At 39.2% G+C, this 27,311-nt stretch overlaps 1 protein-coding gene across 1 annotated transcript; it reads right to left on the reverse strand.

Annotated features, from left to right (window-relative positions):
- Positions 1-14,099: 14,099 nt before the first annotated feature.
- Positions 14,100-15,059, reverse strand: LOC103304662 (olfactory receptor 4K2-like). Its single transcript, XM_008161500.2, has one exon. The coding sequence runs from the start codon at positions 15,057-15,059 to the stop codon at positions 14,100-14,102; it is 960 nt and encodes a 319-aa protein (XP_008159722.1).
- Positions 15,060-27,311: the final 12,252 nt, after the last annotated feature.

The raw sequence follows: 27,311 nt of genomic DNA on the forward strand, positions 1-27,311 counted from the left end.
TTTCTTCACACAAAAATGAAATACTGGGAGCATTATCTCAATTCGTTGAGGTTCTGCTTTCCGGCATATGTCGACAGTTTGGCTCAAATAAACTCACAAAAATTCTTTACAAGTTTCAATGTGTTTTTTTTTTTTTTTTTTTTTTTTACGTTGACATTACTTGGCGTAGTTGTGGCAGGATTCCAAAGAAACTCACCCAGGACCATCCCTTGGACTTGGACTCGGTGCTAAGATCCAGCAAGGGCCCATTGAGCCCAAAGTGGGTGAGTTGTCTCTTGGATCCAGGACCTTCCCTTGCTTTGGTAGAGGGTCTGACTTTATTTGAGCTGTGTTTTAAAATCCTCGAGGTGGAACCAGGGTTGACAGAACCCCAGGTTAAGGGTTGACAGACCCAGGCTAAGGCGGGACTGGAGGGAAAAATGGGTGGCTGGTTTTGATTTGGCTTTTCAATTGGAATTGCTGAGAGTCTGAGCAAAAAATACTTCGCCATATAAATGAGCTGAACTCATTCAGCTCCTAAGATGAAAGGGGCAAAAAAATTTTTCTTTTAGAATAGTCCAATTCTGGGGTATTCTTAGGTGACTAAGAATCTTTGTGGCGGTGTCCGAAATGCAGGAGCCCCATAGGGAAGTCCCAACACAACTGTAATTAACTAAATGGCTCATCTAAGGGGCCATCATAAGGTTTAGTCTGCCCAGGTCCAAAACCTTTCCTGTGGTTTTAGATAGCCAGGAGAGAAACTAAGGCCACATTTGACCCACTATATAACATGTCTAGAAAGTTTGCTCAGACTACAGATATTCAAAATTAAAAAAAAAATTAACATGGGAAATTGTGCCTCTAAGGCAAGAAACTCCCAAGAACACAGCCCTAATTTAATACTCCTGATAGGAAGCCTTTACTTGCAAGTACTTTACAGAAATGGGAAGATTTAACTAGAAAATATTAACTGAGAAATGGCCAAAAATGCAGTTTGTTTGGGGTATCTATGTTAATACTTTGCATGCAGAAATTAGAAAATGCTGGCTCTGAAATTAAACTGAATGAGTATATGGGAAGCCTGTCTTGATTTGGAAATTAGAAGCTTCTAAGGAAAAGCATAAAAAAAATTTCTTCCAATAAGATGGAAATTAATAAACAATTTTAGAGACTGTCTCAGAACTCTTCTGAAGTTAATAAATGTCTACACCCTGTTTTTCCCTGTAGAAAGCATGCTTCTGATTTATATTCATAGAAGATTCCCCTAGACAAGTGATGGGCAACCTTTTGAGCTTGGTGTGTCAAACTTTGCCAAAAAACTGAGCATAACTCAGGTAGTGTGTCACTTTGAGGAAAAAACATTATTTCACGATATTTATAGTTTAAATAACATAAATGTATAATTGTTATATATAATTGTATTTAATAAACCAAAAACTAAATATTTAACTTACCTGCTTAGTGACTTTTTTGTTCATCCGTCAGTCGGTTTCTTTTATTGGTCTTGATATTATTTAGCTTGTGTGGGGTGCCATGAACTAAGATAAGTGAGAGGGAGGGGGAATGCTTTAACTAACCTGCCTATTAGTGACTTTTTTGTTGCTGAATTTCATTGGATAAATCTTCAATTGAAGGTTGGAATTTTGTACACTTCAGGCCCAAGCAAGCGCTACTACTTCATCTGTCAATCTGTTTCTTCTGTTGGTTTTGATATTATTTAACGCTGAGAATAAGGCCTCACAAAAGTATGTAGAGGGAAAATTTGTGAGTAAAGCCATTGCTATATTTTTCAGGGTGCTAAAAGTGTCTGGTAATCGGTTCCAGGCACTCCAAATTTCCTGTTCATAGTGGCACTCCTCTTGATTCTCCAAGCGGCACCTTTCCAGATTCTCAAGCTTTGACCTCAAGTCGACAAACACCTGAGCCCAGATACTGTCTTGAAATTCTGCAAGTTGCATCTCCAAATCATCAATTTGCATCCATTGGAAACCATTTAATTCCAAACTACTGTAGACTACTACATCAGGATACTTAATGATTTTCATGGTCTGTTCTAGACTTCTAAATTGACTAAATCTATCACTAAACTGGTCAAGTAATGAGTCTAAAACATGGTGGTACTTCATATGCAAGAGTTCCATTCATTTTGTACAGCTGCACTGGCCTTCTCAAAATACTTTGTTACTCAAGGAAAATACTTAAAAGTTTTAGTTTCTACATCTCGCTTGAAAATTTTAACTTTACTTTCTAAAGCTTTTATGTATCCAAACATAACGTCAATACTTATGCCAAAACCTTGTAACTTTAAGTTCAGTTCATTAATGTGAACAGAGAGATCTGTAAAAAACATCAGGGTGTTGACCCACTTATCATCATTAAGCTGAGGAAAGTTTCCCAGATCCTTATCATCAAGAAATACCTTAATTTCTTCAAAGCACTCCACAAAGCGCTCAAGAACTTTTCCTCGGCTCAGCCATCTTACCTTATTGTACATCAGCAGTCCACTGTAGGTGGAATCAACCTCCAGTAAAAGTGCCAAAAATTCTCGCTTGTGAAGGGGGCGAGCAGCTATTAAATTAACTATTTTTGTAACAACTGACATTAAGTCATTTAAGTCGGTGAATCCTGCCTTGGCACATAAATCCTCCTGATGGATAATACAATGAAAAGGCACAATTGATGTCCAATAGCTTCTGTAAACAATTTGACAAATCCGACTTTTTTCCCCCACCATATTTGGTGCCCCATCTGTGTCACTGACACAACTTTAGAGATATCAATGCTTAGGTCATGAAATGTTTGTATAACAACCTTACATATTTTGCTTCCTGATTTACTTGTTGACACTGATACTAACTTTATCAACTCTTCTCTCATTGTGAGACCATCAGAATATCGACCAAAATGTCCAACTGAGCATGTGATGTGACATCAGTAGTTTCATCAAGAGAGATTGAAAAATATTTACACTTCCTTATGTCTCTCTTTAATTGATGTTGTATGTTTGTGTTCAGTTTCATTATTCGGTCTTTTATGATATTTCTACTGAGTGGTAACTCAGATATTCTCTTAATAATTGCATCTTTATTCTGCATATCATGAAATAGAACTGGTGCACATCTTAGGAGAGTTTCTTTAATAAATTCTCCCTCACTGAGCGCTTTTCCATGCTGAGCTATAGAGTGAGCAATGCTCAAACTTGCAGATGTTAAATTTGTAGAGCCTTTCATAAATTTAAGGATGGAAGTAGATTGGCTCTTATAAAGGTGTAGCTGCCTGGAAATGTATTCCTTCCTTTCATCCTCACTTTTTTCCAAGAGCTGGGAATGATTAGTTTCAAAATATCTATTTATATTCCATGTTCTGCTTACTACCATTTCAGTACATAGAACGCAAAATGATCTGCCATTTTTTTCTATAAAGCCATACACCTCGGTCCATGTCTCTTGAAAGGGTTGGCCACTGCTACTACCACTTCCTTTACTTAACCTTAGCTTTTTATTTTTTGGGTTCTCCATCAGGGAGGCAGTGACAGAAGATAGAATTATAGATAGCTTGTTAGGTCTGCAGGCAATTAGGGGTTAACTAGCCTAACTAACCACAAAATGGTGCATAGAACTGTCTTTTAGGAAAGGGCAGGGTTAATAAGCAGAAATAGGGGTTAATAAGGATGCACAACAGTAATAGTGGTGAAATGGAGTCTGCACTATGGAGCAAGATGGTGTTCCTTATGTGAATTAAAATGGCTGCCACTATTTCTAATGGCGGGAAACGGCACCCATAGCACGCCACAAACCCTCACCTCTCCCAGCCTCCCCCTCACTTATCTCAGTAATAATGGATTAAAAATCCATGACACCCCAGAACAGTAGATAATGGTTGCTGTGGTTAACTGTTATTTGGTTACTGGTAATCAAATGGTTACAGAGATGGGTCCCCTGCTGCGTTCTGCTGCTCCCTGCTCTGCCAGCGGAAGTGAGGGCAAAGATCCAGGCTTAACAGGAAGTCCCAGAACTAGACGCTCTGTGCCGGACTTCTGTTGTTTTGGCCTACAGACCTCCGGCACAGAGTGTCTAATAGGGGAGGATGAAACATTTGCGACTAGAGTCTTGGAGTTCCAAGACTCTAGTCTCAAATGTTTCATCCTCAGGAGCAGCAAATGTTTCATCCTCGGCATGCAGCCGCCTCAGCGGCCACGTGTCATCAGAAATGGCTACGCGTGTCAGTGCTGACACGTGTGTCATAGGTTCGCCATCGCTGTTCTAGAGTATTGCTGTCAGAATTTAAGCAGATAAAATAGCATGTGCAAAGGCCCCCACAGAATCAAGCCCAGCACATTGGTGGAAAAGGAAAATCAGTGTTTCAAGGGGAGAAAAGGGGGCTGAGGAAATAAGCAGAATCCTGATATTCGTGTCCTACTACACATTGTAATATGTTGTTGTATATTCCCCAATCACATTGGTATTCTTTTTCTGGGATCTAGAGAAATGAAGCATGCCACATTATAAGGTTTTAGTAACAAATATTTGAGAATAATACATATATGATCTTAATCAACAGTGTAATGAGCAATGTCAAACCCAGTATCAAGTCAAAATACTTCGCTCTTGGAGAGACAAGTGTTAAGCAGTATTTGCCTCACCAGGGATGTCCTGGTCTCTTCTGTAATCCTTCCTGCTGCCTCCCCACCCCAGGTATTCTCGATCACCTTAATGTAAAGGCTTCCACCAACTTCCATGTCATCTTCCAATAAAAATTCATCCCTATGTCATCATGGGAACAAGCATCAATAAACCAATAAGGTTATTTTAGGGTATGGAAGGAGAAGGAATTCTGGGAAATAGCTTCAATGTGCAAGATGATGGAAAAAGAAGAGAAAAGGCAAAAAGGACTCCTATTCCCAGAAATTGCTGGGCTAACAGTAGCAAGTCAGCTGTCTAAGCTTCAGTATGCTGGTCAAGTAAGCAAATTAAAGGTTATACAGGAGAGATTGGAAAGAGATAAGAACTGGGATAACTTTTCTTCTGTAGCTCCAATATAAAGTGCTGCTACATGTTTAGCATATTTTATCCACCATAGAAAAAATAAACAAGAAAAAATTTCCATCAAAGAAGAGTTTTTATCATAAATGGGTGCTGGATTTCATCAAATGTTTTTTCTGAAAAGGCTGTAAAAAGTTCTCACAACAGGAACTGGATAAAAGTTGGCCTGTGGCTTACAGGATAAAAGTTGACCTGTGGCTTACAGTCTGCCCTCAGCTACTCAGTTAGCTTCCCCATTACTTCTGCAATATATATCTAGCATCCAACCCTCTGGCCACTTTCAACACAATCTCTCTTTCCACTACTCTCAATTTTACATCTTGTTCTCTAGAAATAGAAAATGACATGAAACTCCTGAGTTCACTAGTATTTTTATCATTCTCTGCTGTTCCTGCCCTCTGGCATATTTCCCCCCAACTTGGCCTTTTCAGTATCAGACTCAGACCAGCACTTTGAGAATATTTCTTTGACTTCTGCAGGCACATTTGGATATGTGTTTTCCAAAGTCTTCTTATTACTGCAAACTTACATCATGTTAATTATGATACTGCATTTTATTAGCTTTCTTCTTATTTGGTATAATATAATCTCTTTGAGGGTAGGTATTATATCTTACTAGAAGCTCGGTGCACAAAATTTGTGCACGGAAGGGGGGTTCCCTCAGCCCAGCCTGCACCCTCTCCAATTGGGGACCCCTTTGGGGATGTCCGACTGCCGGTTTAGGCCCAGGATTGGACATCACTCTCGCAATCTGGGACCGCTGGCTCCTAACTGCTCACCTGCCTGCCTGCCTGATCGCCCTTAACTGCCTCTGCCTGCCAGCCTGATCACCTCTAACTGCCCTCCCCTGCTGGCCTGATTACCTCCAACTGCCCTCCCCTGCCAGCCTGATCTCGCCCCCAACTTCCCTTCCCTGCCGGCCTGATCTCACCCCTAATGGCCCTCCCTGCAGGCCTGATCTCGCCCCCAACTGCCCTCCTCTGCTGGCCAATTTGGTTCTGATTGGTTGGTTACTATGCCAGTCAGCATCAAAATCTCCACCTCCTAGGCAGCCATTGGCTCCCCACAGTACCCATGTTTGGTTCTGATTGGTCGGTTCCTATGCCAGTCAGCATCTCAGGGCCTGATCAGAAAGGTGGGGCTGATCAGCAGCCCCAGTGGCAGCCTGGAGAGAAATGGAGGTGAGGCTGCTGGCCAGACTGGGAGAGAAAGAGAGAGGCAAGTGTTGATCAAAAGCTGCCTTAGAGGCAACGGATCAGTCCCTGCTTCTCTCTTTAGTCCTCTCTCTGGCCCGGATTTTCAGCCTCCTCAGCAGTCAATCCTGGGGCATCGCGCCTACAGCAGAAGCTGACTGCAAGACCGACTTCCAGTTGGTCAAGCCTTGGTCTTTACTGGTTGTTTCTACTTTGGGTTTTTATGTATTAGGATTATTCTGTTTACTAAGGACAGAGAAGTTCCTGATATGTAAAAAGGGGCAAAAAAAATAATTCTGGGATTATCTTTACTGAAAGAAGAGAATTATGTGCCATCTATTTGACAAAGGCAGAAAATTCTACTTATGACAATTCATCTCTACTGACTAATGCTGAACTACGTCAACAAGAAGCTGATCCTATCCAACTGCAATTAAAGATACACTTGGAAGAACTAATATAGCTTTTCAATGTATAATGAAATGTAAACAATTAAAAGCAGATTTCTATTAAAGTGCAGTCAAGGAAAAAGAATCAGGACACAGGAGGAGAAAGACATTAGAAAATAGAAGTATAGCTAGAACTTCTAGTACTATGTAGAATAAGAGTGGTGAAAGCGGGCATCCCTGTCTTATTCCTGGTCTTAAGGGAAACACTTTTTCAGTTTTTTCCCATTAAATATGATGTTGGCTGTAAGTTTTTCATTTACAGCCTTTACTATGTTGAAGTATGATCTCTCTACTCCCACTTTGCTAAGAGGTTTTATCATAAATGGGTACTGGATTTATAGAATGTTTTTTCTGCATCTACTGATATGATCATGTGATTTTTACCTTTCATTTTGTTTATGTAATGTATTACATTTATTGATTTGTAAATATTGTGCCAGCCTTGCATCCCTGGAATAAACCCCACTTGATTATGTTGTATGATCTTTTTAATGTATTGCTAGATCTGATTTGCTAATATTTTGTTGAGGATTTTAGCGTTTATGTTCATTGGGGATATTGGCTTATAATTTTATTTCTTTGTAATGTCTTTATCTGGTTTTGGCATTAGGATATAAATGTCCTCATAAAAAGATCTTGGAAATCTTGCCTCCTCTTGAAATTTTTGGAATAGTTTGAGGAGGATAGGTATTAGTTATTTTTTGAGTATTTGGTAAAATTCACCTGTGAAGCCATCCAGTCCAGGATTTTTTTTTTTCTGAGAGTTTTTAAAATTATTATTACTGCTTCAATTTCACTAGTTGTGATTTTTTCGGTTGGAGGGAGCTCTTACCCTTTTCAACAGCAAGGGTGGACCTGAAAGGTATTATGCTAAGCAAAATAAGCCAGACAGAGACAGACACATATCACATAATCTAATATGTGGAATTTAATGAACAAAATAAACTGACAAACAAAATGGAACCAGTAGCATGGAACAGACTGGCCAGTGCCAAAGGGAAAGGGATGGGGTGACAGGATAAAGAAAGTGAAGGTATTAGCTAAAGAACATATATGCAAATCCCATGGACACAGACGATAGTTTGGTGAAGGCTGGGGTGGCAGTGGGGGTGAGGGAGAAGTGGGTGGCAGTAGGCAAAGGTATGGAGGGAGAGGGACACCTGTAATTGTGTCAACATTAGAATTTTTTTATTAAAAACAAATAAATAAATTAATTAAAAAAAAGTGTAACAGATTTTATACTACATTTTGTCTTAAATCCTCAAATAGGAATAATTTGTAGGAATATCAATGTTCCCAGGTGATTCAATAAATGCTGTTTGTTAAGATTTAGTCATCAAAGGTTGGAGGCAAGAGTGGATTATCTCAAAGCACGATTATAGCTGGACAAGTTATAGATATGGCAATGGAAAAGGCATATTAAACCTTTTAAGTTCTTTATTAAGGGTGACAAACTGCTGAGGTAATACACATGAATGGAGTGGTCTGGTGTAAAACAAGGGATGAGATATCCAGTACCCGCCTTATCAAAAAACAGCTATAAGCTTAGAATTATGGCTCAATGTTGGAGGGTTTGTGTTTAGTTTTTTAAGAAAATCCATCAAACTATATTTCTAAAAAAATTTTTTATTGATTTCAGAGAGGAAGGGAGAGGAAGAGAGAGATAGAAACATCAGTGATGAGAGGGAATCATTGATTGGCTGCCTCCTACATGCCTCCTATTGGGGATTGAGCCTACAACCTGGGCATGTGCCCTTGACCAGGAATCAAATCATGAACTTCTAGTTCATGGGTCTCCACTCAACTACTGAGCCACATTGGTTGGGGCAATCAAGCTCTATTTTTTATGTGAAAAATCCCACTACGTTATTTTATTAACTAGGGGCCCAGTGCACGAATTTGTGCACCTTGAAAGGAACTGTGGGGTGTGAGACACAGGGGCGGGACTTGGCCCATCCTCCATGCCCCTGCCTGGTCCCTCCCACCACAGACCTTGGTCCCCTGTCTGCCAGCAGCCCTGCTCCTGCCGCTGCTGCTCTCACACGCTGATGGCACAAGTCCCGCTTGCACCCACTGACAGCGTGGAGTGATTGGAGCCGGTGTCAGCAGTGAGTGCAAGTGGCAGCCACTTCCCTGATTGCCCCTCAGGAGCAGGGGGATGTGGAGAAGCCCACAGGGGTAATCGGGCCAGCAGCCGCCACTTGCACCCACTGATGGTGCTGAGGGATTGCAGCCAGAGCCTGGTGCCAGCAGCAGGTGTGAGCACCGAGCGAGGCCGTGGTGCACAGGAGCTAAGAATTTTCAGTAACCACCTGTGCCCTGCCTTGTTCTGGTGCCCCCGCTCACCTGCTCCAGCATCCCACCTTGGCTGATGCCTGCCATGTTCCACACTCTTCCACCTGCTGCCGAGGCCCGCCATGTTCTGCTCACACACCCTGGTAGTCAGCACTCATCACAGAGACTGGTTGTTGAGTTATTCCGCCGTTCAGTCTATTTTCATATTAGGGTTTTATATATATATATATACACATTAGTTTTATCCTATATAATAAAAGGATAATATGCAAATCAACCGAATGGAGGGACAACTGGTCACTTTGATGCACACTGACAACCAGGAGGCAGATGCTTAATGCAGGAGCTGCCCCCTGTGGTCAGTGTGGTCCCACAGGTGGAGCGACTCTCAGCCAGAAGCCAGGCTCATGGTTGGCAAGTGCAGTGGCAGTGGTGGGAGCCTCTCCTGCCTCCTAGGCAGTCTCTCCCACCTCCTTGGCAGTGCTAAGGATGCCCAGAGGGGAGCAGGCTTAAGCGGGCAGTTGGACACCCACGAAATCTCCTGGACTGCAAAAGGGTGAAGGCCAGGCTGAGGGACCACCAGTGCACAAATGTTGTGCACCGGGCCTCTAGTCTTATCTAATAAAAGAGTAATATTCAAATTGACTGTACCTCTGCTACACCCACAAGCCACGCCCACCAGCCAATCAGGAGTGATTATGCAAATTAACCCAACCAAGATGGCTGCAGCCATGGAGCAAGCAGGAGGCTTGTGTTTCTCCAGCATTGGAGGAAGCCAAACTTCCTGGCTGGCCCTGGCCTCTGCTCAAGGCTACAAAGTTTCAATTATAGAAGATAAATAAATCCCAGATCCCAGGGCCTCTGCTTGGGTCGCCAGGGGGCATGGCCAGCCTGCACACCACCACAGGCCCCTTGCCCAGATTGCCCCACGCCCCAAGGGAACCCCCACCCTGATCCAGGACACCCTTCAGGCCAAACCAGCTGGCCCCCACCTGTGCACCAGGCCTCTATCCTATCTAATAAATGAGTAATATGCAAATTAACTATCACTCCAACACACAAGATGGCTGCCCCCAGGTGGTCAAAGATGGCTGCCCCCATGTGGACACAAGATGACCACCACAAGAAAGCCAGCAGGTGAGGGCAGTTGGGAGGGATCAGGCCTGCAGGGGAAGGAAACTGTGGGTGATCAGGCCAGCAGGAGAGGGCAGTTGGCAGGGACCAGGCCAGCAAGGGAGGGCAGTTGGGGTTGATCAAGCCTTCAGGGGAGGGCAGTTAGGGGTGACCAGGCCTGCAGAGGAGGGAAGTTGGGGGCAATCAGGCCTGCAGGGGAGGGCAGTTAGGGGTGACCAGGCCTGCAGGGGAGGGAAGTTAGGGGCAATCAGGCTGTCAGGGGCGTGGTTAGGGGGTGATCAGGCTGGCAAGCAGAAGCAGTTAGGGGCAATAAGGAAGGCAGGCAGGTGAGCAGTTGGAAGCCAGCAGTCCTGGATTGTAAGAGGGATGTCTGGCTGCCCGTTCAGGCCCGATCCTACCGGGATCCTAAATGGGCAGTCGGACATCCCTCGAGGGGTCCCATATTAGAGAGGGTGCAGGCTGGGGTGAGGGACAACCCCCCCCCTACCCCATACATGAATTTTGTGCACCGGGCCTCTAGTTTCTTTATAAACCTTTGAGGGAAATGAAAACATATTGGGGATGCAGGCAGTTGCAGCTTGCAGCCTATTGACCTGCAAAGATGATAAATCAACTTTCTCCAAACCACAAACCCAGTAAGTGATGCACAGTTGAATTTAGGTCAGGCAATCTGTCTTTCATGGAGCTACTCACCATACTCACTCCAGGAGTTCTTAGTAGTGTGAGCGTAAGCATGTGCATACACAGAAACACACACATACACAAATAAATGTACCACAGACTTGTTTGGAAGTTCAGTGAATCCCAAAGTTTTTTCATTAGAATAATAGCTCAAAACCATGAAATAAAATACATAAGAGCTCAAAGAAAACCAATTACACTGAAATATATTTATCAAAATGAGCAATGAGGACATAGGAATGGGCTTTACCACCGAGAAGTGTCCAGATAGGGATTAGATGTTAATCCTGGAACTTCAGAAATATTTTAGCCAGATGTAATGGCTGATGCTATAATTTTATGATTCCAATTTTAACAATTTTCTGCACAATACTTTCACCATGTCTTTAAATAAATAGTTCTTTAATATTTTCATATATCTAAACAGTATTTCTGCCTTTAATTAAAATGTATTTATTAGTGTGCTGTATATAAAATGAATAGATAATTGTCATTATTCATTTTCCATTTCTTGCTTTTAATAAATACAGTTATAAGAATTTAAAGCATTTCATTACTATATTTTCAATAGGTGAAAGACACAAAATATGTGAAAAATATTTTATCACTTTTTAATTATGTACTTTTATTTTAAAATGTTACTGTGACAAAACAAAATAGTGGCCTAATTAACATTGTGTATTTATTATTTTTCCCCTTTCACACACTCTTGAAAAATATTTCAACTTAAAATGAATAAGAAACCTTAAAAATATAATACTTCTTTTGAAAAACACATGCATATGAAGGACAATATTAACTATAGAAATACACAAAAATTAATAATTGGCAGAAATCCAATATTTCAACATTAGTTTATAGTAAATAAATTGACACATCCTACTGTAGTTTTAAAACCATGCCCTTTATGTTCAAATAAGCACATCTATTTCAATTCCAGTCAACCAATGATTTTTACATAAAAATTTAACACAATAACAATATTAATATTTAGTAAGACCTTAATGAGTGCCAAGTTCTGCTAGTTTGTTACTTGTGTTTTGGCTTAATTTTCACAAAATCTCTAATGGTTAAATACTATGTGCACATTTTATAGGTTAAGAAAACATGAAAATGATTCTTGGAAACATTAAAAATACTTGTTCAAGGTTGCACAATGAGGAAGTGTGGCACTGGAATTCAACCTACAGCGGATTGATCCTACCTAATTGCTAAAAATGTGTCACTTAAAGACAGAGGAACAATCTTGTACTTTAATGACTCCCAGAACCCAGCAAGGGCTTAAACAAAGAATGTGCTCAAGAAGTAATTATTGAACTAAAAATTGAAATTTTAGAAGTGAGGTTTATATTTAAAACAAAGATGATAATTTTTGCTGAATAATGGGAATATGGCAAAAGTTATTTCTACCTTACCTTTTTTCATTCATCTGACTGACTTTGAAGCAAGAAGTAATAGCAATAACTGATTTGATTAAAAATAAAACAGTATTTCAAATTTAAAATGTGGTTTTATCCATAACTCCAACATTACATTTCTGCATAAATTTCTGTATATTATTTAACTTCAGATATTTAATATTTGGCTTGGACGTTATCTAAAACACATAGAGACCTTAAGAGTTGAAAAAAATGTAAGAAACTATTAATGCCATTTCTGATTTTGCAAGAGAGGGGCTTGTGTTTTCCTCAAAGTACTTACATAGTGTCTGAATCCATGATGACAGGTTGCTTTCTGCATTCTTTTCATATACTTCAGTCAATTCAAGGAGATGCAACTTATCAGTATTGTTTTTCATAGAAATCTCAAAGTATCAGGCAATTTAATATAGTTCCACACCTCCATGCTAGCAATGGAAAACTGGAAAATGTTCTTTTATTTTTCTGCCATATGTCTCAACAAGCTACAGTCTTAGAGACATCCTAAAACTAAAATATCAAATTTTGTGTGCTTGTGGATTGGCCTGAATGCAATTATTCTTCAAAGGCATACTACTTAAAATCAGATGCATTTTGTATAGAAGTCCATGGGGATGGGAAGGGAACAACTAATGACATTTTTTAGAATCCATTCTGTCCACTTTATATAAAATAGTTACATCAAATAATTAATCCACTTTTATTATCCTTGTATTAGCTACTAAAAAGGGACAATGAGGTAAAGGGAATCTTCCAAAATAACACAATTAGGAAATGGCAGATCCAAGATTTAATTCTGAGGTCCATTTATGTTTGGAGCAATGATCTTTGCCCCTTACAGTGATTCAGCCTTGAGCGAGCTCTATAAAATCTCAGGACTTCAGGTTCTTTAGCTGTTAGGGAAATGGGTTGGTCAACTGATTTCCAAACACTGTCTTATAATAAAAATACATTTAACATATTAATAAACCAATTTGGAGAGAATTCTGCTCTATATTTGTTAAATTATTTTCATCTTTTCTTCCACAGGTTATGTTAAATTGAAAATAAGACCCAAAACTCATACTAAGACTAATAATACTTTTGAATATTTTATTTGAGATGAAAATGTCACAAATTTAACAGTTAATAATTTTCCAAATGTTTTATCTTAGAATTAAATGAATTAATCATATCTATGATATTCAGCTAAGTTTTAATGGTTTAAACTTTTAAAAGTTTGATTAATTATCTGCTATGTCAATTACCAAGTGTGATAATTATATGCCTATTAAGAAACCATATTGTTAAATTTTAGGTTCTCCAAACTGGTCTCTTTTGTTCAAAGTTGACTCAGAACTCAAACAATTAGACCCATTGAATCAAGATTGTTCAACAATATTCAAAAAAATCTCTTTATGATGTCAATTTTTTTTCATGAAAATATTCTACTGCTATGGAAAAAAAAAACCCACCAGCCTATTATGCCTAAAACTCTAAGTTAAAGCTCTACATGTGGATACCATCAGAGTACCACAAGGTTACACAGCTCAGTGGTATGGTCTGAGTTAGTATACAAGTGAGCAGTATTTTATCTCAGCCTTCTCTAAGTAGTCTTAATCTAAGAATGTTTGTAGGGTTCGATCAATGAAACCCTGAATTCATGTTCACAAATTTGCTGTGCACATTTTTCTATGGAAGAAAAAAAAACCACAACAGATTTTTGACAGATTTTTAAATGGATTCATAATCTTAAAAGGATTGCAAACACTGCACTGACTTTTAAGCAAGATATTTTATATTTTCAACCTTGGCTTTTTATTTTCATGAATTTGGACTAAATAACTTGAAAAGTGACTACTAAGTTTAATTTTTCTATTGCACTAAGGACAAAACTCAGGATACTGAATCTCAGACAGGGATCTCTGTTCACTGCACTGGATATCTTGGGGTCGTTTTCCCAAGATATAAATATTGACTACTTAGTTTCTTCATCACAGCTGTTTTCACTTCCTGATTTCTCAAAGTATAGATAAGTGGATTCAAAAACGGGGTGAAGATGGTGTAGAAAACAGAGAGAACTTTGTCCACTAGGAAGTTTGTGAAAGGCCACACGTAGATGAAGATGCAGGGCCCAAAGAACATGAACACAACAATGAAATGTGCAGTGCAGGTGGAAAGAGCCTTAGATGATCCTATGGAAGAGTGGTCCTTGATAGTAACAAGAACAATAATGTATGAGGTGAGCAAAAGCAGAAAACTTATAAGAGCAATCACACCACTGGTTGAGATCATGAAAACCCCAAGAACATATATATCTATACAGGCCAGCTGGATGACCAAAGGAAGGTCACAGAAGAAACTATCTATAACATTGGGGCCACAGAAGGGTAAATAGAGAATAAAAGCTAACTGGCTCATTGTATGCAGGAAGCCCACCATCCAAGAAGTTACCACAAGCCCAACACATACTCTTTGGCTTATAATAGTTGAATAATGGAGAGGTTTGCATATGGCAATGTACCTATCAAAAGACATGGAGATCAGCAGCACAATCTCAGTCCCAGTGAAGAGGTGCAATAAGAAGATCTGAGAAATGCAGCCCTCAAAGGAGATGGTCTTGCGTTGAGCAAAGAAGTCCATGATCATCTTTGGAGTGGCAAAAGAGGACAGGCACATGTCAATGAGAGATAAATTGCTGAGTAGGAAGTACATGGGGGAGTGGAGGTGTGGGGTGGACAGGATCGTGAACAAAATCAGGCAGTTACCAAACATGGTCATTAAATAGAAAATGGAAAACACCACATTGAAGAAAATCTGGAGCTCAGGAGAATCAGTAAGTCCAAGTAACACAAATTCAGACACTCTGGAATGGTTGAACCCCTCCATTGATCTTCAGACTTTGCTCTATAATGACAAAATGGAACAGAATGATAGAGCTGGAAAATGGGATACTTCTATAAGTACATAATAAGGAGTTATAGTATTAGTTAATACTTTACTAGAATATTAATTATTACCTAAAATCCAACTAATAACTATCTCAATAACATTTTTTTTGAATCACTTAACAATTGCTATGAGATATCAATTCAAATGGACAACTTCTTGGTTTTGACCAGCATTAGTACATGTTGGTTTATATTAATCACATACCCACACAATAATTCCTGTTCTGAATGTTGCATAATCTATATTTATAGAGGAAGATTACACTGAGTTAGTGTGCTCTACTTAATAAATCAGATAAATAAAGTTTAAATAAAGGTTGAAATCGAAACAGTTTCTGTTAAACCAAAAGAAAGCAGTCTATATTATATTGAATCCACTATTTTTGAGCACTGGATTCAACTAACAGTTTAACATGATTTCAGAGGACTCAGTTAGTTTACGAGGGTGTGAAATGATTTTCATTTAAGTGAACTCCCAATCTCCTCAGCTACAGAAAAATCCAGTTTCATTCTCATTTCACTTGCCTACTTTCAAAGTGTTTTGTCAGTATCGATAAGTACTCTTTTTATCTATTAATATATAAATGATAAATTAATGTCTAATTACATAAAACTACTGATGACCAAAAGGTGTATCTATAACATATGAGATTTAAAATTTGTCAGAGGAAAATATTCCAGAAATTTTAAGACTGAACTGTGGCAAAAGGGCTTAAGGTTAAAGTATTTTTTTTCTTGACTTACTCTGTGATCTTGATCATTCCTCAGTAGTCTCTCTGAGACTTGCTTCTTTGTCTATGAGAATTGAATTAGTTGGTTTATATAAAGCAGTAAAAATATTTTCTGGGTAAGATTCATGAACTCTCCAGGTTTCCCAGTGAAAATTTAAGAATACTGTTCAAAAATAATCAGTTTGACTTATTTTATTAATAGTAGTAGTAATAATTGCAGTAAAAATATTCTAAGTTTCAATTCAGAAATTAGAAACAGACATATGCTTCCAAAACAACTTCATCTTTTTTAAGTTAAATTACTTCTTTTCATATGAAAATTATATGAGCACCTTAATATATTAAATGCAATGAAAATTCTCAGCCTTATATATTTAAATATTTCTCCTACTTTCCTGACTTGATAATGTAATTATTAATGAGAGCACGGGAACTCTTACTATACCCAGTTTACATATATAATGCATATATTATGTATTCATTGTCAGTGGATAAACAGATGTCAGGTTTTTACCTCCTTTCATTTCAGAAGGGTACCTCTATTTAGTGGAATCATTCATCCTTATGTCTTCAAGTTATATACATATAACAAGTTATATATATAACTACCATACCTATTCTACATTCCTCACAGGACTAGCAAATGAGCCCAAGAAAGTCACATTCCTTTATGACTCTGAAATAAGAACACAAGTGACTATGTCTTTAAGATCTTTAAATTTTATATATATATATATACTAACTTCTTATCTATTATTTTTGCTTTATATAATTATAAATGAATATTTTTTGCTAACTAAGGAACACAAACTACAATTGCTTCTCAAGATCCTTAATATTATTTCCAGCTGTTAACCTACCAGCTACTCATCAGGGATCAAAAACGCCACATCCTGCAAGATTCACAAGCCTACTGAAATCACCATGGTCTTTAGTAAGCATCAGAAGTGTGGAATATGGATATATATTTTCTCTAGTCTTGGTATAAAAGCCACTCAAAGACAGCAACATTTTGGAGATCAGGGATTAGACACTACAATCTATTTGCAGTGGGAGTTATTAAAATGTTGAGCAACTTTCCCCAAAGTTGCAAGAACTGTGAGGTGTGTCTTTACTATTTAAAGTGAAGATGCATATTCATGTTGAAAGAATGTGAGTACAGAAACAGCACAACTGGCACTGGCCTAGGAGGAGGAGAGCTTTGCAATTTAAGAAAAAAAAAATTGCACCTTTGAATATGGAAATACTGCCACCTTTCTGCCCCAGTATTCTATGCCTGAAAGTTGGAAAATTGCTCTTTTACGGTAAGGACATTAAAAATTAGTACAGGCTAGTAGGTAAGATAGCTGCTACCACAGGTGGCTGAAATCTGGGTAAGAGGTAGGGAAAGTTGGAAAGCCCAAAGTAACGGGAAGAAATGAACCAGTTACTATGCAAGTACTCTAGAGGGATGATGTAAGAATTAAATTATACAAATAAATATAAAGCATTCAGCACAATGCCTGCACAGAGGAATTGCTGGATAAAATATGGTAGAAGGAACAGTGGAGATTATTATAATTATTAACATTATTTTTTGAAATGTCAATGAAACATAATCCAGGAATATACTAAATGTGGATTCTCAACCTAAAACTATAACTGAGAATCTTGCCATGTTTACCTGAAGGCCAATCATTTATCTGTGACTTGCTCTCCAAACCCAACTTTCTTCCCAAACACTTCAGTGATTTGAATTCTTCACAACTACCATACCTATTCCACATTCCTCACAGGACTAGCAAACGAGCCCAAGAAAGTCACATTCCTTTATGACTCTGAAATAAGAACACAAGCGACTATGTCTTTAAGATCTTTAAATTTTTTCATCTATTAAAGAGAGAGAAAGGAAATGACTAAAAAGACCCCCAAAGAAAAAGAAAAAAGCCAACCAACACACACAAAGATTTGGTAAATTCTAAAGTATTTGCCCTGGTTTAAAACAAAAGGTAAGTGTATTACTGGAGTTATCAAGGAAAAGGCAAGATAATTAACAGAAAAGTAATAAAAATAAAAGATAATTTAGAAAGACAAACAATCCAATTAAAAAATGGGCAAAGGACCTAAATAGACACTTCTCCAGAGAAGATATACAGAAGGGCAAGAGATATATGAAAAAGTGCTCAAAGTCACTAATCATCCAAGAGATGCAAATAAAAATGACCTACATCTGTCAGAATAGCTACAATCAATAAATAAAAAAAGCAAAAAGTGCTGACCAGTATGTAAAGAAAAGGGAACCCTAGTACTCTGGTGATGGGGATGCAGACTGGTTCAGTCACTGTGGAAAATATTATGGTGATTCCTCAAAAATATAAAAAATTGAACTGCTGTTTGATGCAGTGATCCCACTTCTAGGAATATAACCTAAGAATCCCGAATTAGAAAAAATATATGCACCTTATGTTCATAGCAGCATTATTTACAACTAGTGGTCCAGTGCACAAAATTCATAAAAATTAAAAAGGAAATAATTAGAGGAAATTTTTTAATATTGTTATTTGCCCTTTCTCTATAATAGAAGTGTCAGAGATGAAAGAAAATTAGTAAAATGTATATGAAAATTTCCCTCCTGTCAGAATCTTGGGCAAGCCTCAGGACCCAGAGTCAAGTGTCCGCCCATCGGGCGTGTGCCTCAAAATCATGCGAAACCCAGACCCAGCTGACCCCACCCCTGTCAAGCCCCACAGGGCAGGGTGCACAGCCTCAGGTCCCCTGTCAAGCCCCGCTGGGCAGGGGGTGCAGACTCAGGTTCCCCAGCCCGGCGCCTAGCAGGGGGTGCGGCCTCAGGTCCCCTAGCCTAGCCTCAGGTCCCCAGGACCCAGCACTGGGGTGGGGGGAGCGACCTCAGGTACCCAGGCCCAGTCTCATCCCCCCAGCCCCAGCGCCAGGGTGGGGGGACGGCCTCAGGTCCCCAGCCCCGTGCAAGGGCACAAGGGCACAAAGGCACGAGGGCGGGAGGGTATGATGACCATTTGCATATTAGCTCTTTATTATATAGGACTAGAGGCCTGGTGTATGAAACTCGTGCACGGGGAGGGGTGTCCCTCAGCCCAACCGGCACCCTATTCAATCTGGGACCCCTTGAGGGATGTCCGACTGCCCGTTTAGGCCTGATATCACTGGGATTGGGCCTAAAGGGGCAGTCGGACATCCCTCTCACAATCCAGGACTGCTGGCTCCCAACCGCTCACTTGCCTGCCTGCCTGATTGCCCCTAACTGCTTCTGCCTGCCAGCCTGATCACACCCTAACCACTCCCCTGCCAGACTGATAGACACCTAACTGCTCCGCTGCTGGCCCGATTGCATCTAACTGCCCTCCCCTGCAGGCCTGGTTGCCCCCAAGTGCCCTCCCCTGCTGGCCCAGTCACCCCTAACTGCCCTCCCCTGGAGACCTGATCACCCCAACTGCCCTCCCCTGCAAGTCTGAGTCCCCCCCAATGGCCCTTTCCTGCAGGCCTGGTCCCCCAACTGCCCTCCTCTGCAAGCCTGGGTCCCCCCCAACTGTCCTCCCCTGCAAGCCTGGGTCCCGTCCCCCCCCAGCTGCTCTCTCCTGCAGGCCTGGTCACCCTTAACTGCCCTCCCCTGCTCGCCTGGTCCCCCCCAACTGCCTTCCTCTGCCGGCCTGGTCACCCCTAACTGCCCTCCCATGCTGGCCTGATTGCCCACAATTGCCCTCCTCTGCTGGCCATCTTGTGGTGGCCATCTTGTGTCCAGATGGGGCAGCCATCTTGTGTCTTGAAGTGACAGTCAATTTGCATATTATTCTTTTATTAGATAGGATAGCTAAGATCTGGAAACAGCCCAAGTGCCCATCAGTAGATTAGTGGATAAAAAAGCTGTGGTACATTTACACCATGGAATACTATGCAGCAGTAAAAAAGATCTCTTACCCTTTGAGACAGCATGGAGAGACCTGGAGAATATTATGCTAAGTGAAATAAGTCAGTCAAAGAAAATCAAGTATCACATGATCCTCACTTATATGTGGAATCTAATGAACAAAATGAACTTACCAACAAAATAGGTCCAGATGCATGAAATCATGGCACAGAGTGACAAATATCAGAGGGAAGGTGGGCTGGGGAGAATAGATTAAACAAAGAACTTATATGTGTGTGTGTGTGTATGTGTGGCCCATGGACATGGACGATGGTATGGTGGGGGCCTGGGGTGGACAGGGGCTGGGTGGAGGGAGGTTGTGGGGGAAGAGAGGGGACATCTGTACTACTCTCAACAATAAAGATAAATATAAATTTTTTAAAAGAGCATAAAGGAGTTCTGGGGCATTATGAAATGGTTTTGTAATTGGTTGTGGTGGTGGTTACATGAATTTATACATGTGTTAAAATTCATAGAACTGCATACCAAAAGAAACCAAAATCAACTTTACTTTAAGATGATTTATAAAGTAGAATTTAAAAAAGCAAAATCAGGTAATTCAGTACAGTGGCCAGTTATAAAATAAGCAAATAAAAAAAATAGCTTATTTATAAATCAATTACCTGTTAAAGTATATAATAAAACACAGCCTATTCAGATGAACAATAAGATATACAAATAGGAATAACATGATTCAGAAATATGTTGTATTTGTGTGACAACAAACTATATTACTTTATAAAAGAAATAAAATGACTAGAATAAATTGAAACGTATACTGTGTTATTGGATGGAAAAAATCAATAACATTCAACACATAAATTCCAATAAGCTCTATCTAAGTATTTTGATTTAACAAAATAATTTTCAAAATATTTGTGGAAGAAAGTCAGATATGAGTAGTCAAGAATTAGAAATAATATTTATAATATGCAAAAGTATTATAAAACCATAATATTTAAATGACACATGAGAAGCATGTTACACAATGAAAAAATTAATGTAAGGGACCTGAGAGTACCAAAAAATAGATATGGATGGAAAAATATGTACGAATATATTATATTACTAGTGGTCTGGTGCATGGATTTGTACACATTGAAAGGAAATTATTTAGAAGAAATATTTTAATACAGCTATTCACCTTTTCACTATAATAGAAGTGTCAGAGAGGAAAGAAAATTAGTAAAATGTATATGAAAATAATATATAAATTGATTAATAAATAAACAATAACAACATGATATAACAACAAAGACATTTTATAAAAACAACAAAAACAACATTGATAAAAAATGATTGATAAATTGATTAAACTTATTCTAATATCTCCCTGTATACCATATTAAGAGTAAAAACAATTTCAGAGTGCTTGACTAATTTCCCTTGTGATGAAGTATTTACAAGTTTAACTTTAATGTCACATGCACTTCGAACTTGAGAGAAAGCAACATAAGACTGACCATGTCCGAAAACAGGTTCATGTAGGAATATTCCTACTCTGTCTAGAGTTTGTTCTTGTGATTTATTAACAGTCATTGCAAATGCTGGCATCATGGGAAACTGCCTTTGAGTTAATTTAAATGGGAAGCTGTGGGAAGCCACCACTTGCTATTACTATCAGTGCACCAAGGAATGTGGAAGCCTGATGGACCTTGGGTATTAGCAGGGCTGTTGCTAACCACCGAGTGTTGAGATAGTGGTGGCTCAAGGTAATTTCCTAACCTGATAATCCTTTTACTACTTGCCAAACTTTACCTTTGATATGCCTGTAGGTATTGCTAAAGGGAAAATGTATACTCAAGTAAATAAAAAACAGATCAGCCAGAGGTCAGGGTGCCTCTTCAAGAAAGAGGTCTCTACCTGGCCCCCAATGCCTTCTAGATTCATATTTCTTGGATAGCATTTTCATTTGTGTGTTGGCCCCTTCTTCAGATCCTGAACCTTGCTGTGCAGGTCACTGCAGAAGTCTAGTGTCAGACGGGGACAAATCAATTGTTGAAATTAGAACCACCTCTCCTTCTGCAGATCCTAGTAATATTTCAGCTTTATGTTATGTCACAATCTTTTGATAATAAATCTAGTACCATTACAATGATCCCATTTACTATTAAGATTTCTCAGTAGCATGATGCTTGCACCAACTATCAATTTTAATTTATGCCACATCATAAATTTGATGGGAAATTTTCCCTTTTCGGCATCATCCATTGAATCGATAGAATTATTACTCAAAATAGGTGTGAAAATCTCCATTGATTTTTAAATTGCCAGTGTGCATCATATGTACTGGCCAGTCGGTCAGTCAGATGGTCATTTAAATTGCCAGAGCTCGTCATATCTACCAGCTGGCCAGTCGGACAGTCGGATGGACATATGGTCAGTCACTTAGCCTTTTATATAGATAGATAATGTTTACAATATTATAAACTTAATTGGAAAAAGAGATTTTTCAGATAAAATTAAGGCTGCTGATAAACTAAACTTAGAATAGGGAGATCATCCAGCATTATCCTGGTGACTCAATATAAATGCAAGAGTCCTTAAAAGTGAAAGAGGGATTTTGTAGATATCAATGAAATAGTTCTAAAACATATAAGGGAAGACAATAATCTTGGAATATCCAGCCCAGTACCAAAAAAGAACAAAGTGGCAGGACTCACACTAACCATTTTAAGACATATTTTGAAGAAACTTTAATCAAGACAGCATAGTATTATTGAAAGAATACAAAGCTCAATAAAACACAATGCAGAGCCTAAAAATAGACCCACACAAGTATAGGCAATGATCATTGACAAAGGAGCAAAAGCAATTCAGTGAAGAGGAAGGTGTTTATGCCTGTAAAATTGACAAAATTTTAATATTAGATATTTCTCAATGGTGGAATCATATGTACGTTTCACTTTATTTTAAACTAGAGGCCTTGGTGCATGAAATTCATGCATGGGGGTAGGGTCCCCTCAGCCCAGCCTGCACCCTCTCCAATCTAGGACCCCTTAGGGATCGATCCTAAACCGGCAGTTGGAAATCCATTTCACAATCCTGGACTGCTTGCTCCTAACCGCTCACCTGCCTGCCGGCCTGGTCACCCCTTACTGCCCCCCTGCTGGCCTGGTCATCCTTCACGGCCTCTGCCTGCTGGCCTGGTCACCCTCAACTGCCTTCCGCTGCTGGCCTGGTCACCCCAAACTGCCCTGCCCTGCTGGTCTGGTTACCCCACGCAGCCTGCTGTTCAGTCGTCCATCCAGTTGTTTTGGTAGTGACATCACCTGGCTTTTTATATGTTAGGATTAATTTATTTAATAAATATTTATGAGCACCTACTTTGTGCCAGGCAGTTGACAAACAAATAGCTCCCTGCTTTCATGGATATTATATAATGTACTGGAAAAAGACAAATAATAAAATAAATATGTGGAACATATATCATGTTAATAGGTTATAAATACTGGGACAAAAGTAAAGTAGGGAAGAGGGAAATGGAGAATTGTGAGAGTGGGTTGCAAATTTGAAGAGGGTGGTCAGGGAAGGTCTCACATGGAAAGGTGATATTTGAGGAAAGTATTGAAATAAATGATGAAGTGACTCATGCCAACCAACACCTTGGGAAAACACATTCCAGACAGAGGAAAAAGTAAGTCCAAAGTCCTGGGAGGGGAAGGGACAACGTTGGCACATTCTAGGAGCAGGAGGCCAATAGGGGTGAACAGTGTGGAACTGAGTACAATGACAGGTCAGACAGAGGAATGGGAGAGGAGTTGGGATAGATAAAGGGTTTTACGGACCTTTATGATAGATAACAAGGAAGGACTTTATTCCTTACATTAAGTAAGATGGGAGTTACTGAGGGTTTTAAAAAGAGGAGGGTGATGATGTGACTGTATTTTAATTAGGTGATTCTGGATGCTCAGCTAAAAATAAACTAAAATGGGACAAGAATAAAATTGAGACTAGTAAAGAGGATATAGCCATAAGAGATGATGGTTTGGGCCCAGATGGTAGAATTTGAAGGAAGGGTCACCTATTCTAGCAGTTTTATGATGGCTGAGCTAGTATAGACGTGTTAATATATTGCATGTGTAATATGAGAGAAAATGTTTCTAAAATGTTATGAATCCAATATTTTGGATCATAGATTAGAAGGTTGGAATTACAATTCACCAAGATTGGTTGTGGGGTGGGGAGAAGGGTGTAGTAAAGATGAAGCGTCAGTCTGGAATATTATGTGTGAGGTGATACTAATACATTAAAGTTGAGCTATGGCAGTGGCATAGGAGGCTGGCTATGGGACAGGAGCCTAGAGCTCATAAGAAAGATATGTAATTTCAACATGCAGATGAAATTAAAAGCTGGACAGCTAAGGAGAAACTCTCAAAGAAAATTGAGAAAATAGCTGGTTTGGTGGAAGGAGACTATGAAAGTGGATTCCTGAGAAGGCAGTGATCCACTGTGTCAGATGCTGCTCAGGAATCACATATCAGACCTAAATAAAGATCATGATATTATTGATGATCATGACAAGAGCTGTTTTATTGGCCTGATTAGGTGAGTTGAAAAGGAAAGAAATTGGAAGCAGAGAACATAAACATGCAGCCTGAAAAGGCTAAATACTGTGTGTTTAAACTATATGACATTGCAAAAGGCAAAACTACAAAAGGCAGTAAAAAGGTCAGTGGTCACCTCAGGCTTGAGGGTAGAGGGAAGGGAGGGTGGAATGTATAGGCAGAGCACATGGGATTTTTAGGACAGTAAAACTACTCTGTATGATACTATAATGGTGGACATATGACAAGGCCATTTGTCAAAATCTATAGAAATGTAAACCACTGACATTTTAAAATACTGTATCAATATTAATTCATCAGTTGTAACAAATGCTGCACACCAATGCAAGATATTAATAGGGATAAATCCATGGATATCGTGGGGGGCAGATTATATGGAAACTGTATTTTCTGCTTAACTTTTCTATAAAGGTAAGGTTTTAAAATATCTACTACTTTTCTTAAGTGTAAACAACTTTGAGAGCTTTGCTGTGGAGAGGAGAGAAATTGGTAATATGTGGAAGGATAAAGATGACAAAGGGTCCTATTTAAGGTGAAAGAAATGTAGTTACACGCTAAGGGGGAAATTCAATAGGAAGAAAAATATTATTGGTGCAGAAGAGACAGAGGAGAATTACCAAAGTAAATGCCCCGAGTAGTAAAGAGGAGATGGATTCTGACGCTCAGATGAAGAAATCCGCTTCTGTAGGAGCATTTTCCACCACCCAGTTTCAGGAGCAGGGTCCAGATGCAGATGTATCTTTTTCTTATTTTTTGAGATAGGCCTGCAGAGCTATGAACTTCCCTCTCAAGACTGCTTTCTCTGTGTTCCATACATTTTGGATTGTTGTGTTTTCATTGTGGTTTGTTGACATGATGCTTTTTATTTCTTCTTTGATCTCTCTGGTAACCCAGTCATTGTTTAATAGAATGCTATTTAGCCTCCAGGTGTTTGATTTTTTTATTGCTTTTATTGTAGTTGATTTCTAATTTTATGCCATTGTGATCTGAGAAGATGCTTGATATGATTTCTATCTTCTTGAATTTGAAGAGACTTTGCCTGTGACCCAATATATGGTCTGTCTTTGAAAATGACCCATGTGCACTTGAGAAGAATGTATATTCTGTGGCTTTGGGTTAAATGTTCTGAAGATGTCAATTAATTCCATCTGATCTAGTGAGTCATTTAGGATTGCTGTTTCTTTGCTGATTTTTAGTTTAGAGGACTTGTCCAGTGGTGTTAGTGGGGTATTAAAATCCCCTACTATGACTCTATTGCTGTCAATTTCTCCCTTCTTAGCCTCCAGAAGTATTTTTATGTATATGTGTGCTCCTGTATTGGGTGCGTTTACCAAAGTTATTTCTTCTTATTGGATTGCTCCCTTTAGTATTATGAAGTGGGCTTCCTTATCTCTTGTTATGTCCTTCACTTTGAGATCTAATTTGTCAAATATAAGTATTACTACCCCAGCTTTTTTATCATTTCCATTAGCCTGAAAAAACTTTTTCCATCACTTCAACATAAGTTTGTTTGAGTCCTTTCTTTTGAGGTGGGTTTCCTATAGGCAGCAGATATATGGATCATGTTTTCTTATCCACTCAACTGCACTATGTCTTTTGATTGGGGCATTTAATCCATTTACATTTAAAGTTATTATTGATAGGTACTTGTTTGTTGCCATTTTTATTCTTTACCCCTGTGTTCCTTCTTCGCCTCCTGTTTCTTCTTTTTATAACAGATCCTTTAGCATTTCTTGCATTGCTGGTTTGGTGGTAATAAACTCCCTTAGACCTTTTTTGTCTGTGAAGCTCCTGATTTCCCCCTCAATTTCGATTGATAGCCTTGCTGGGTACAGTATTCTTGGATTCAGACCCTTCCTTTGCATGACTTTGTGTATTTAATTCCATTCCCTTCTGGCCTGAGGCATTTCTGTTGAGAAATCAGTTGCTAATCTGATGGGGGATCCTTTGCAGGTAACTTTCTGTCTCTCTCTGGCCACTTTTAAGATTCTAACTTTGTCGTTGGTGTTTGCCAATTTAATTATAATGTGCCTTGGCATCGGTCTTTTGGCTTTCATTTTTTGGGGACTCTGTGAGTTTCTTGGATTTGTGTGGGTTTTTTCTTCTCTATATCAGGGAAGTTTTCTGTCATTATTTCTTCAAATAGGTTTTCTAATCCTTGCTCAGTGTCCTCTCCTTCTGGCACCCCATTTTTCAGATGTTGTTTTGTTTCTTGTTGTCTCAAAGTTCCCTTAGGCTCTCCTCCTGTGTTTTAATTTTTTTTTGTAGGTGTTGCTCTCCTTGGGTAGTTTTTTCTACCTTGTCTTCTAGCTCACTGATGTGGTCCTCTGCTTATTTTAGTCTACTTTTGATGATTTCTGTTGAGTTCTTTATAACAGTTATGTCATTTTTCATTTCTTCTTGGTTCTTCTTCATTTCCTCTTGGTTTTTACACTTATTGAATTTGTCTTCCATTCTTTTCAGGGACCTTATGACCATTTCTCTGAATTCTTTCTCTGACATATTGCATGCCTCCATTTCGTTTACTTCCTTTTCTGGTGATTCCTCCTTTTCCCATCCAAGTACTAACCAGGCCCCACCCTGCTTAGCTTCCGAGATCAGACGAGATCGGGCACGTTCAGGGTGGTATGGCTGTAGACATGATGCCTCCTTTTCATTCATATGAGGGCTGTTTCTTTGTCTTCCCATGATCTCTCTTCTCAGAGTATCTGGTTATGTAGCTCTATCTCTCCTGCTTTGACTTAAAGGCACAAAACACAACACAACAAGGCACAACACACAAGGCACTGAACACAAATGTATTCACGATACTAACAACCCCAAATAAAGGTGTCCACCAGAGAAAAGAGAATTAGGGGATAAGAAAAAAAAGGAGTGCAAAAATGATATTGAGAAATGGAAAAAAAGTAAGAGAGAAAATAAAAGGAATAAAAAGAAGGGTGGTGGACTATTTATATGAGGAGAAAACT

This window comes from Eptesicus fuscus, chromosome 5 (genome assembly GCF_027574615.1).
Source record: "Eptesicus fuscus isolate TK198812 chromosome 5, DD_ASM_mEF_20220401, whole genome shotgun sequence".
In the NCBI taxonomy this organism is placed as follows: Eukaryota; Metazoa; Chordata; class Mammalia; order Chiroptera; family Vespertilionidae; genus Eptesicus; species Eptesicus fuscus.

Bases quoted from the DNA above. Each gene is read 5' to 3' on its own strand.
- LOC103304662 (XM_008161500.2), bottom strand. From the start codon at position 15,059: ATGGAGGGGTTCAACCATTCCAGAGTGTCTGAATTTGTGTTACTTGGA.